The sequence below is a fragment of the Rhizopus microsporus genome (assembly GCF_002708625.1).
Source record: "Rhizopus microsporus ATCC 52813 unplaced genomic scaffold scaffold_5, whole genome shotgun sequence".
Lineage (NCBI taxonomy): Eukaryota > Fungi > Mucoromycota > Mucoromycetes > Mucorales > Rhizopodaceae > Rhizopus > Rhizopus microsporus.
This window is the reverse complement of record NW_019671920.1, coordinates 616,361-628,156: the sequence shown is the minus strand read 5'-3', so window position 1 is coordinate 628,156 and position 11,796 is coordinate 616,361. Positions and strand designations below refer to the sequence as shown.

At 38.3% G+C, this 11,796-nt stretch overlaps 4 protein-coding genes across 4 annotated transcripts; all 4 read left to right on the top strand.

Annotated features, from left to right (window-relative positions):
- Nucleotides 1–658: 658 nt before the first annotated feature.
- RHIMIDRAFT_290847 (Rrp15p-domain-containing protein) lies at nucleotides 659–1,668 on the top strand (the record flags this gene model as incomplete). The annotated part of the gene is made up of 4 exons (XM_023613765.1): nucleotides 659–1,076; nucleotides 1,127–1,218; nucleotides 1,266–1,557; nucleotides 1,613–1,668. The coding sequence occupies exons 1-4, from the start codon at nucleotides 848–850 to the stop codon at nucleotides 1,666–1,668; spliced, it is 669 nt and encodes a 222-aa protein (XP_023467808.1). The 5' UTR covers nucleotides 659–847.
- Nucleotides 1,669–1,847: 179 nt separating this feature from the next.
- RHIMIDRAFT_278203 (uncharacterized protein) lies at nucleotides 1,848–3,245 on the top strand. Its single transcript, XM_023612729.1, has 4 exons — nucleotides 1,848–2,066; nucleotides 2,124–2,370; nucleotides 2,434–2,643; nucleotides 2,711–3,245. Exons 1-4 carry the CDS (start codon nucleotides 1,909–1,911, stop codon nucleotides 3,056–3,058), a joined length of 963 nt encoding a protein of 320 aa, XP_023467807.1. The 5' UTR covers nucleotides 1,848–1,908; the 3' UTR covers nucleotides 3,059–3,245.
- A 203-nt stretch (nucleotides 3,246–3,448) lies between these two features.
- RHIMIDRAFT_278199 (protein phosphatase 2A regulatory B subunit) lies at nucleotides 3,449–5,773 on the top strand. Its single transcript, XM_023612728.1, has 8 exons — nucleotides 3,449–3,708; nucleotides 3,762–3,961; nucleotides 4,009–4,212; nucleotides 4,264–4,617; nucleotides 4,667–4,965; nucleotides 5,012–5,113; nucleotides 5,167–5,416; nucleotides 5,477–5,773. Exons 1-8 carry the CDS (start codon nucleotides 3,564–3,566, stop codon nucleotides 5,633–5,635), a joined length of 1,713 nt encoding a protein of 570 aa, XP_023467806.1. The 5' UTR covers nucleotides 3,449–3,563; the 3' UTR covers nucleotides 5,636–5,773.
- An 84-nt stretch (nucleotides 5,774–5,857) lies between these two features.
- On the top strand, nucleotides 5,858–11,777 carry RHIMIDRAFT_250258 (ARM repeat-containing protein; the record flags this gene model as incomplete). Its single annotated transcript, XM_023610706.1, has 11 exons — nucleotides 5,858–5,882; nucleotides 5,936–6,315; nucleotides 6,374–7,015; nucleotides 7,073–7,202; nucleotides 7,269–7,459; nucleotides 7,520–8,069; nucleotides 8,128–10,005; nucleotides 10,057–10,274; nucleotides 10,335–10,560; nucleotides 10,612–11,607; nucleotides 11,659–11,777. 11 exons carry the CDS (start codon nucleotides 5,858–5,860, stop codon nucleotides 11,775–11,777), a joined length of 5,355 nt encoding a protein of 1,784 aa, XP_023467805.1.
- Between the last annotated feature and the right edge of the window lie 19 nt (nucleotides 11,778–11,796).

Sequence of the window (11,796 nt, the reverse complement as noted above, 5' to 3'; positions counted from 1 at the left end):
ACCCCCACGGTCAAAAGCTTCTTGTATGGCTCAATCAATTCATTTAACCTTTCATCGATAACCCTACTCTTTAATTTCCGTTTACATTTTTTACCCTTGTACCCATAAGGGGTTTTTTCGCTACCATTCACTTCCAAACGGATTGAACGGGTCCGGGTGGACGTTTATTATATTATTTTATTTTTGCGCTCATTTGGACCATCAATAAAATATCATGTTTAAACAAAATCAATGTCAGAAATATGGTATTGATTTTGATTGGCTGTGACATTACTTACTGGAAGCACTGTACATCTTTTTTTGAGTCAGAGGTGAGTCTGAAGATTCATATACTGCCAAAAACATTGCTATGTATCGGAATAGCTACCAATCCTATATAAATTCTTTAAAAAATGATGGCAACAAAGTTATTAGATATGCCAAGAAACCATTAGGAAACGAAAAAAAATGAAACTTGGCTTAGATTACTTCGGTTGATGCGAGACTGTCTGAGGAGCCGATCACTTGTGGAAAGCATTTTTGTCTCTTTCTCCAGCAAAACAAATAAATCAATGAACAAGAGAGACAAACAAAAAATAGCTATGATCGACGTGTTGGAGGTTTCTAGGGACACTAGTGATAATAGACATCAAAATTAAAAATAATAGCTTTTATTAGACCTGATTCATTTCCTAGTTGCAATTATCATTTTTTATTATCAGTATGCGAATAATTTGTGAATAGTGTGAGAACTGAGTCGTCAATAAAATTCATGCAAAGTGACTTGATTTCTTATAAGCCTCAGCTCAGTCCCTGATCTCTCTCACTCTCTCTTGATTTTGATTCTTTTTTTTCTTTTTATATAATCATGGCCAACAAGAAGCAAAAGAAAGAAGAAAGCATAGTTGAACAAGAGAAAGAAGAAGAAAGAGTAGTTGACAGTGAGTCAGAAGAAGAAGAAGAAATGGATACAGCAAGTGAGACAGGATCATCTGACGAAGAAGATCTTGAGATGGATGAAGCAGACATTGAAGATTCAAGTGATGAAGAAGAAGAAGAAGAAGAAGACGAATTTGATGAAGCCGAATTGAAGAAGGGTATAATTATATGCACATATGCACGCATGGTCTAATCAAAACTTGCACAGCCTCAAAAAAGACCAAAAAATACAGTGCAGAGGCCTTTTCGGATGCGATGACCAAGATATTGGCCAGTTCACTAACAGGAGCCGATAAAAAAGTAATAAAAAGATAAATGGCAACGCATAAAGCTAATATGTAACATAGCAACCTATTCTTGCAAGATCAAAAGGAGTAGAACGAAAGATTGAAGATGAAAAATTAGACTATAAAGCACAAAAGATTCTCTCGGTACAAAAGAAAGCGGCTAAAGAAAAGGGACGCGTTATACCCGACTATACATCATTTGAATATGAGAAAAGGCTTCGAAAGGTAGCGACAAGAGGTGTCGTGAAGCTATTTAATGCTATTCGTACACAGCAAAAAGTGACTGAGGTGGCAGTGCAGAGTGTAACCAATAAGAGTAAGACACTTTCAGCAGTGGAAAAGGCTAAAGATGGTAATAGATCATATTTATGCGTCCAATTTTTTTTTTTAAACTTTTTTTTATATAGTTGCAACTATGTCAAAATCAAGCTTTTTAGATCTTTTAAAAACGGGCAAAAAGTGAATAAATCTCTGTTTATTGGATATAAAAAAAAAAGGAAGAGTGTCTTTAGTTCGAGTCATGCAGTGTGCAATATATAAACAAAAAAAAAAAAAGGAACCTGAGAAGAGAGAGACAACAAAAGAGAGATAAAGAGGACAAAAAAATAAGAGTCAAACAAAATTTTCGCTCTTTTTTTCATTTTTTTTTTTTTTTTTTTTTTTTTTTTTATTTCCTATGTCCAGTCCAATCGTGATAGGAACCATGGCTCTACAAGGCGCGGCCGTAGCTATTTCAGGAGAATTAGCACTTCGATGCCTATCTCCTAAACGAAACAAGATACCACATATCAGAGCATGTAAATTCATTTTGGGCTTAGCCATGGCCTTAAAATCATGCTTATTTCTATCATTTCACGCGAGGTAACAATAAAAAAACCGTTGCGTTTGGACCCATGAACTACTCACACCACGGAAAAGTCAGTGGTCTACCTGTAATGGCACAGGGAGGGCTGCAGATCTTTTTTATCATATAGCGATGGCAGCAGGAAATGCGGTATTAGTGTCTAGAGTACAGGCAATCATACCATTTCAGTATAAACGGACAGCCTATATCTTTCATTGGACTGTCTCCGTTCTCCGGGTGGTCCTAGGTATTGTGGATGCATGTGTAATTGTGATCAGCAATAACCCGGATGGATCATGCTTATATGCGGATAATCAATATGTAACACATTATTATGTACTGTGTGCATTTTTACTTAAAACATCTCATAACGTTCACATATAGTGGGGCCCAGTTTATACTTTGTACGATACAGTGATAGATGTCTATGTAACAGTGATGATCAGTGTCATTCTCATATCGCACATACGATCATTAGCATTTGATGATATGCGTATCAATATTTTACTTTATACATCGGTTATTTATAACAACGTCATCAGAACTGTAGCCTTGACGATAGTTAATCTTCTTTCGGCCATATTTATTATTACGGTAATTTTTTTAATTTTTTTTTTTTTTCATGCAGCTTATCTTTAATTTTCATCTCACCTTTAAACAGAAAAACAGTAACGAGGCCATCATGCTCGTCTGGCCAATCATTAATATTTTTTTTGTTTGTCTGGTTGGCTATGATTCTGATGTGACAAAAGCTATTCGTAAAATCCGTCAAAGACATTGGCGCCAGGCAAATTCTTCAGCCAACATTGACCTCGGAAGCGTTCCATCTGCATCTCAGCCGATGTCAAAGAAGAGACCGTTGTCTAGAGAAATATTAAATAATCAGCAAAGTAGTCTACACGATGATTTACAATCCTCTGATTCAAGTATGTCACATACTGAAAAGTATGAACCTCAAAAGAATGCATCGACTGAGACTAGTACAGATCATACTAGAATAGGACCTTAGTCCTTTGATTTATTATACCCTTTTTAAACATGAATAATATAATATAATAATGATTTTGTTTGTCCTTGGGAATAAAAATAAAAACCAAGCAAATAGTATTTATTGATTCTAAAGATGCATAAAGCGTTTCATCATCTGAATAAAAACTTAATTCGGATGCCGCCTTATTTGGATTGGTTTGGCAAAGTCTAAATTCACTTCTCTAACCTATTTTCCTCTCTTCTTTTATTTTGTTTTATTCCTTATAATAATAACAATAATCAATACATGGAAATAGTAAATATCATTCATTAAATTAAAACAATTGAATTTAAACATTATCATAGAACAACAACTTACCTAATCAAACAAGTAATAGTGACAATAACACTTTGACAATTCAAATCAACCAACAACAACAACAACAACAGCAAGAACCTGTTGTAAGAATACATATATAACATAAAAGACATGATACCTTATATTACTCTAGCTTCGTTCACCCTCACACAAGTCTAATCTTGAAATGCCCAAGACTGGTCCTATCAATCGTCTAAAGAATGCCCCAAGAGATCGTATTCCTGTCAACAAGACACCCACCAGACGTCAAAAATCATCTCGATTTTATTCAACAGAAAAGATTCCATTGGAGAGAACACCAAGTTTTAATGGTATATAATGAAAATACTTTTTGGAGGCACCATATATTAAGCCATATATATAGAAGTACCTCCTCATCTCAGACATGAATTATTCATTCAAAAGATTCGTCAATGCACCGTCATTTGCAACTTTAGCGATCCTGGGGCAGAGTTAGCAGAAAAGGAAATCAAGCGTCATACTTTACAAGAAATACTCGAATATGTCAGCATGAATCGAGGTGTGCTCACGTCAGAAGCAGTTTATCCAGAAATTATCAAATTGGTATTTAAAATGTTCTTTTTTATTATTATTATTACTAACTTTACTAGTTTGTTGTCAACTTGTTCCGTACTATTCCTCCCCAAGTCAATCCGACGGGTGACGCATATGATCCAGAAGAAGACGAACCTGTGCTCGAACTCGCCTGGCCACACTTACAGATTGTCTATGAATTCTTTCTTCGTTGTTTAGAATCACCCGACTTCAATATCAGTTTTGCTAAACGATACATTGATTCCAAATTCATTCTTCAAGTAAAGTATTTTAAACTATTCGTCAACTTTTGAGCTCATCCACCTTTATAGTTACTTGACCTATTTGACACAGAAGATCCAAGAGAACGAGATTTTTTAAAGACAACCTTACATCGCATCTATGGCAAATTCTTGAACTTACGTGCGTTCATCAGACGATCGATCAACAATATCTTTTTTCAATTTATCTATGAAACAGAACGACATAATGGTATAGCCGAACTTTTGGAAATATTAGGAAGCATCATCAACGGATTTGCCTTGCCGTTGAAGGAAGAGCATAAACAGTTCTTACGTCGCGTCTTGATCCCGTTACATAAGGTCAAATCATTAGCACTGTATCATCCTCAGCTGGCTTACTGTGTCGTGCAGTTTTTGGAAAAGAGTCAGGCCTTGGTCCCAGAGGTTTGTTATTATAAAGCCCGTTTTGATATTGTATTAATCGTTTCTATAGGTTATCCAAGGCTTACTTCGTTATTGGCCAAAGGTCAATAGTCCCAAAGAAGTGATGTTCTTGAATGAATTAGAAGAAATACTTGACGTGACAGAATGTAGCGAGTTTCAAAAGATCATGGTGCCACTCTTTGTAAAGTTAAGACAGTGTGTATCAAGTACGCACTTTCAAGTAGCCGAAAGGGCATTGTACTTTTGGAATAACGATTATATTGTCAATCTCATGGCACAGAATGTCAACACGCTCATGCCTATCATATTCCCAACACTCTATAGAACTTCCAAGACGCATTGGAACAAGTAAGATCGAATTGATTTTATATACAGATATACTCATTATCTATAGGACAATATTGGGATTAGTCTATAATGCATTGAAACTTTGTATGGAAATGAATCCTGAGTTATTTGATGAATGTGTCAGTCGATATAGACAGCAGCGACAAATGTATGTTAAAAAAAAAAAGGCAAATACTTTATCTCACATTCTTTACATAAAAGGGAAAGAAAACGACAAAGGGAAAGAGAGGAAAATTGGAAGACGTTACAAAGAAAAGTATCAGGAACGAGTGTTGTGACAATTACGTCTGGTGAAACAACTGTTGCAGAAGAGTTCTATGATTACTCTTTCCCGCCAAGACAAGACGATGACGATGATATAGAAGAAGAAGAAGGAGAAGAGACAATGTCAGATGATATAGCTGATGTAGAAAACAATGAAGAGCATCATGATGTACTTCATCCTGATATGGTAACTAAAATGATTTGCATCCTCATGTGTGTGTGTAACTTGGTAACATCTTTCTCTTAGCAACAATTTGATATACAACAACAACAACAGTTCCAACAATTCCGAAGAAAGTCGATTATACCCGTAGATGAAACTGTAAAAGTGAAAAGTGTAAATGAAGGCGCAGTAATTAATGGTTTATATAGGTCTATAATGAATTATCTCGTCATGTCAGTTTAGAAGAAGTCCTTAACCAAACACCAGGTGCAGGTTCATCAGCTACCAGTAGTCCCACACAATAATAATTACACACACAACATATAGATTGATAGATTTTTTTTTGTAACGCAAAGAACGCGTAAGCTCGAGCTTACGCGTCCCCCCTCTCTCCCCTTTCACACACACATTTATAAATAAATAAGAGGGCATTTTTTATCTGTGAATTTCTTTTATGTATATATTATGAGCAACGAGTTACAATTATTAGGTAAAACAAAAAAAGATAATAGGGAGAGAGAGAGACTAAACTGTAGTGTTTAGAAAACGTCGAACTAAAGTTAGCACTATCAACAACGGATGCACAACTCGAAAAGAATATTCAGTTATTTCTTCCTCCTGTCTTGTTAAAATTAGCAAGCACAGATGCAGCTGTCAAACAAAAAGTCATGACCATTCTTTCTCATGTGAACAAGAGAGTAAAGACGAATAACAACATCAAGTTACCGTTTGATGCACTTCTGGCACAATTCACAAACAGCCAAGTATCAACATTTGTCAAGAACTTTACCTTGATCTATCTGGAAATGAGTGCTAGTCGGCAAAGTCCCGAGGAAATTGTCAATCGATTACCAGAGTTACTGCGAGGAATCAGTCAACGACCAGTTCAACAAAGAATACAGCTACTTCATGTTATCTTGCCTGTAAATACAACAACAACAAAATGAAAAAGGGACAGATAATAATACTTTCTTTTTATAGATTCTTAGAAAATGGAATATGGATCCTGCGGAACAAACGATGGCGAGAGAACAACAGTTTCAATTTAATACAAGTGATGTTTCAGTCATTTTAGGGTTCTTTTTGGATGTGATGTTGTATCAGCCCTTGACGGCAAGAGATCTTCAGGAAGGAAACCTGAAGCAACCGGGATTAAGTAAGCAGGCGATAGAGGATGTGACAAATAAGGGTAAAGTGGAATGGACCATGACCAAGTTGAAGGATGCAAAACTGGGGATCATCCATTTTGTGTTGACGCCCATCTTCACCGACAGCGAGAGGTTGCCATTGTTGATTGCTGGTGCCTGTGATTCAAATCAACAAGTATCCTCTACATGTGAAGATGGTATGCGTAAATGGATAGGCAGCGTAGATTATGAGGATAAAAAGACGATTCAGACGCTTTATAGGCTATATCTAGGCACAAAGGACGAGAAGGATCCGAGACTGCAGGCATCGACGCCCATCAAGATTCGTGTGCTTCAATATCTGACAAAATCTGTTGCGGCTGCCAACATGAACACACACATGATACAGGTCGTCTTTGATGGCATCTATGGTGAAACGACTACACTCAAACTTCAAAGATTTGCATTTTCATTTCTTCAATGGTGTGCTCGAGTGGTCAGTAATTATTTTGAAAAAAAAAAAAAAAAAAGAGAAACTCATAACTTTATATAGAGCACGGAAGCAAATCTGAGCCCGGTTGCGCCTATCATCGTATCTGGTCTACTAAAATTTATAAATCAAAATGAAGAACTCAAGGGTCACGATGGCGAGAGTATTAGAGGAAGTGCCTATGTGGCATGTGGTCTTGTGGCAAAAAAAGGCAGGTTGCATATAGATTGTTATCTTGTGTTCTAATGATTGTGAATAGTCCCACAAGTTGCTTTATCCGACAACCAAATACTATCATTATTCTTTAATAAATTAGAACAAGAGGAACGAAACGTTAGGAGCTATGTGCAGGATGCACTATCCTCTATGATTGAGATCTATGTAGATATTTCCGAAACAGTGCCTATCTACAAGGATTTACAAAACATCTTGTTAGAAGCTGTGCAAAAGGTATAAAAAAACCAAATAAACAAAGATGAAAAGTAACAGCAACTAAAAAAGGAGATATAGAACAATGCATATTCTCGGTATATGGCCTTAAAGTATGCAAATGCCATCTACCCATTTTCTTCTGTATTTGCTCGATATATCTGTCTTTTGGGATTCTCCAATTCAGTGACAAAACTAGAAGTAAAAGAGGAATGTTCAAGAGGATTAACGCCATTTGTTCGAAGCAAGGTCACGGGCATTGCGGAGTCAGTCGATGTCGTGCCTCCAACCGAACTTCCCAAGTTTTCAGAACTGATAGAATACGTCTATGCTCAGAGGCCCAGCCAGGACTATGTACTGATGTCCAAGTCGCCTACTATCAGAGGCTATCCAACAGAAGTATTTTCTGAAATGCTCGGTTTTATTCGCATGATTTGTGTGCTCGAATCTAATCCGACAACGATCGTCATTGATAACTATGTATCTGACAAGGTGGATAATAGCATGTCGGAAGATCCTACGGTGATGAACAACTTCAAGACAAGTATTAACGAGATGTGGTCTAATGAAAGGCAAACTATCGAACACTGGCTTGAGCTTATCCAAGCTGGTCTCAGCCCTGATCTAAGAGGTATGCATTACATAACGGAATGTATATGAACATATACTCAACTTCCCCTTTTTAAAAGACCCTGTTTTGCTGGCAAACTCTGCCAAGTGTCTACTCGAGATTATCTCTCTTGGTCCTTCATCGCTATCGACTGCGTTCAATGACCGCCTTGGCTTCTTCAAATCATTGTGCCTATCAGAAAAGCTAGAGGTCAGAGCGCTCACGTCTCATATCTTTGGTATCATAGTCAGCAATGCCTCTATCACCGATATTGAAACGATTTTGAATGAACTATACGGTCTGGTAGAGAACGAGGCTCAAAAAGATCAAGCGCTCGCTCATCGTCACGGTGCAGTTCTTGCCATTGGGTACACCATTGGTCGCTGTCAGTATCGTCGGCGAGAACTTCCTAGCGATCTTGTTCGAAAGTCGGTGACAAGCCTTGCCAGCTTACTTCAGGGCACACCTGGATCAACTTTTTCAATGCTTGCAAATGCAGCCTGTCAAGCGCTTACAGAGATTGGCCGAACTCTCAAACTGAACCAGGACGTAGTTGACAGACTGATTCATTTAGTCAAGTCCAGCAAGGATGCAAAGGTGCAGGAACGATCTGTGCTCGCTTTGGGTCATTTGGCGGTCCCGATGAAAGGACATCCGTCAGTTGTTGATTCAATCATAAACTGTCTCTTGTCGACGGCGGATTCTAAGCAGGTAGAGATTGCCTTTGCGACAGGTGAGGCGTTGTCTATACTTGCCTTTGGATGGAAATCACAAGCGATGCAAAAATACAAGGATGTCAGCGACATGCCTATCCTGGACGCTTTTGAACCTTTAGACTATGATCTGCAGGACACAATAGACAAGATCATTCGGTCGTATGTAGCCAGTGATAGATCTTGGTACAGAAAGGCGGCATGTATCTGGTTACTCTCGATTTTAAAGTTTGGTAAAGATCAAAACCTCGTCACAGCAAACTTACAAGTTATCCATGCCTCCTTTTCCCGTCTGCTCTCTGATCGAGACGAATTCACACAGGAATGTGCATCAAAGGGCCTTGGTCTTGTCTATGAATACGGTGACAGTAAACTAAAGGAGGACATGCTCTACTCACTTGTCGGCGCGTTTACCGAAGGGCGAAGGATTCAGGCACAATCCGTCACAGACAATACTGTGCTGTTTGAAGAAGGCGCTTTGGGAGAAACACCTGATGGAAACTCAATCACGACTTACAAGGAGCTATGCTCTCTTGCATCCGAAATGAACCAACCTGATCTTATTTACAAATTTATGAATCTGGCCAACCATAATGCCATGTGGACCTCTCGAAAGGGTGCAGCCTTTGGTTTTCAAAACCTGATGGCCCTTGCCGAAAAGGAAATGGAACCCTATCTTCCTCGACTGATCCCAAAGCTGTACAGATACCAATTTGATCCAAACCCTCGTGTGAATCAGACAATGAAGTCTATCTGGCGCTCCGTGGTCAAGGATAACCAAAAGACAATCGATGCTTACTTTAATCAAATTATGGAAGACCTCTTGGCTGGTTTGGGCAACCATCAGTGGAGAGTGCGTGAGGCATCATGTAGCGCGTTGAATGATCTTGTTCAAGGACGTAAACTAGGACAGATTGAGCCATTCCTCGAGCAGCTGTGGCAAATGTCGTTCCGTGCTTTGGACGATATTAAAGATTCAGTGCGTCAAGCGGCCACACAAACTTGTAAAACACTTACCAAGCTGACGGTTCATTACTGTGATCCAACAACGGTCGCTGTGTCGGATGGTGAGAAAGTCATGGGCATTGTCATGCCCTTTTTGCTTCATAAAGGTATTGTCTCTGATGCAGAAGATATTCAAAAATTCAGTTTGGATGCTGTTCTCCGCGTATGTAAGACAGGCGCAGTGCTCTTGAAGAGGTACATTCCTGATATCATTGACACGTTACTTCAATCCCTCTCTTGTAAGTGTAGTCGTTAGGTATTCATCTTTTTTCTTACCATTTTGTTTATAGCGCTTGAACCTCAAGCAATGAACTATTTGAGCTTTCATGTTGAAAAATACAATATCTCTCAAGAACAACTTGATAATGCTCGATTAAGTGGAGCAAAGAACTCGCCAATGATGGAAGGTATTGAACATTGTATACATCAGATTGATGAACAAGTTATGGAGGAGTTGACTCCTCGTATATTGCATATCGTCAGAAAAGGCACAGGTTTACCAACCAAGGTAATCTTTTTTATATTTTGTATATCCTCAAAACTTACAATATATATATATATATTATAGGCTGGATGTGCTCGTTTCATCGTGACTCTCGTAATGAACCGCAGAACAACGTTTACACCCTACGCCGATCAGTATCTTAAAGCACTGAGTGGCACCATCCGTTCAAAGAATCCTGTGATTCGTAAATCTTATGCAACAGCAATTGGATACGTATGCCAAGTTGCTACTTATGACCGATTGATTTCAATCGTGAAGCATCTCAAGAAACTTTACATTGAAGATGAAGGTAAGAATGAGCATATATGGTAGTACATATATTAAATAAATATATATATAGATGAAGATGCAAAGGCAGGAAGTGCTGTAACTGTTGTCGAAATGACTCGTTTTGCTACTGATCGTGTCAACTCGATTGCCTCTAATGTTGTTCCACTCGTTTTCTTTGGAGAGCATGATCCTGAAGAGGATTTTAATAAGCTTTGGAAAGCAGCATGGGAAAACTTGACGTCTGGTACGCGTAGTATGGTCTCGCTCTATGCTAATGAAATTCTTGATTTCACTCAGCCATTGCTATCCTCATCCTCATGGAAGATCAAGCAAACAGCAGCACTTACCATTGCTGATATGTGCAAGACTTCTGAAAGTGATGTTCGATCCTACGCAGAGAAGCTTTTGCCAGTCATGATATCAACCTTGGCTACACGATCATGGGCAGGAAAAGAGTATGTGTTGGATGCCTTTGCTCAACTATGTATCTCCATCAAAGACGGTTTGTGCACAGGAAATGCTTTCCCTCCCTTGTCAGAAATTGCCATCATCTTTGTAAGGGAAGCTAAAAGAAGAAACCGTACATACCAACGACACGCCTTGGTATCCTTAACCAAGTTCATGGACACATTTGGTGAGCACATCAGCATGTTTGATATGGTGAACGAGTTCCTGACAGAGCTGTGTCAAATGGATGAAACTGAGGCGGTAGAAGATGAGGACAGTGATAATGCTAAACCACTCATTCTCATGATCAAGGCGAATGCTTTCCGATCCATTGTCTCTGCGTATCGACCTAAGGCATTTGCTGTACAAGAAAAGGAAGCTGCTCCGCTATGCGACATGTTAACAGGCTGTCTGAGTGGAAACATTTGGAATGTACAATTATCTATCTTGCAGAGTTTAAAGACATTTGTAAAACATTGCACAGATTCAAGCTTAAGAGATACGCATATACGTCAAAAGGTCTTAAAAGCATGTTTTGATTCTTTGGAAGATAAAAAGTATTCTGCTATTCGTACAGCTGGTGTAGAGCTACTAGAGCAGTTATCAGAATGTACCACATGTAAGTAATATAAGTCATTATAAGAAACAAGGATACTAAGAAAGAATATAGTTGAAGGAGACATGAAGACGGAATTGGTTGAAAATATTCACACCGCTATCCAGAATGAACCCGTTGCTTTCATTCGCGAAACCTTACAAAAGGTGAATTTGAGTATTCAAAACAAATAGTGTAAACAGATATCATTTT

Bases quoted from the DNA above. Each gene is read 5' to 3' on its own strand.
- RHIMIDRAFT_278199 (XM_023612728.1), top strand. From the start codon at position 3,564: ATGCCCAAGACTGGTCCTATCAATCGTCTAAAGAATGCCCCAAGAGAT. The intron at 3,709-3,761 runs GTATATAATGAA...CCATATATATAG, and splicing joins GAGAACACCAAGTTTTAATG to AAGTACCTCCTCATCTCAGA. The intron at 5,114-5,166 runs GTATGTTAAAAA...TTTACATAAAAG, and splicing joins TATAGACAGCAGCGACAAAT to GGAAAGAAAACGACAAAGGG.
- RHIMIDRAFT_278203 (XM_023612729.1), top strand. From the start codon at position 1,909: ATGGCTCTACAAGGCGCGGCCGTAGCTATTTCAGGAGAATTAGCACTT. The intron at 2,067-2,123 runs GTAACAATAAAA...ACCACGGAAAAG, and splicing joins TTTCTATCATTTCACGCGAG to TCAGTGGTCTACCTGTAATG. The intron at 2,371-2,433 runs GTAACACATTAT...GTTCACATATAG, and splicing joins TATATGCGGATAATCAATAT to TGGGGCCCAGTTTATACTTT.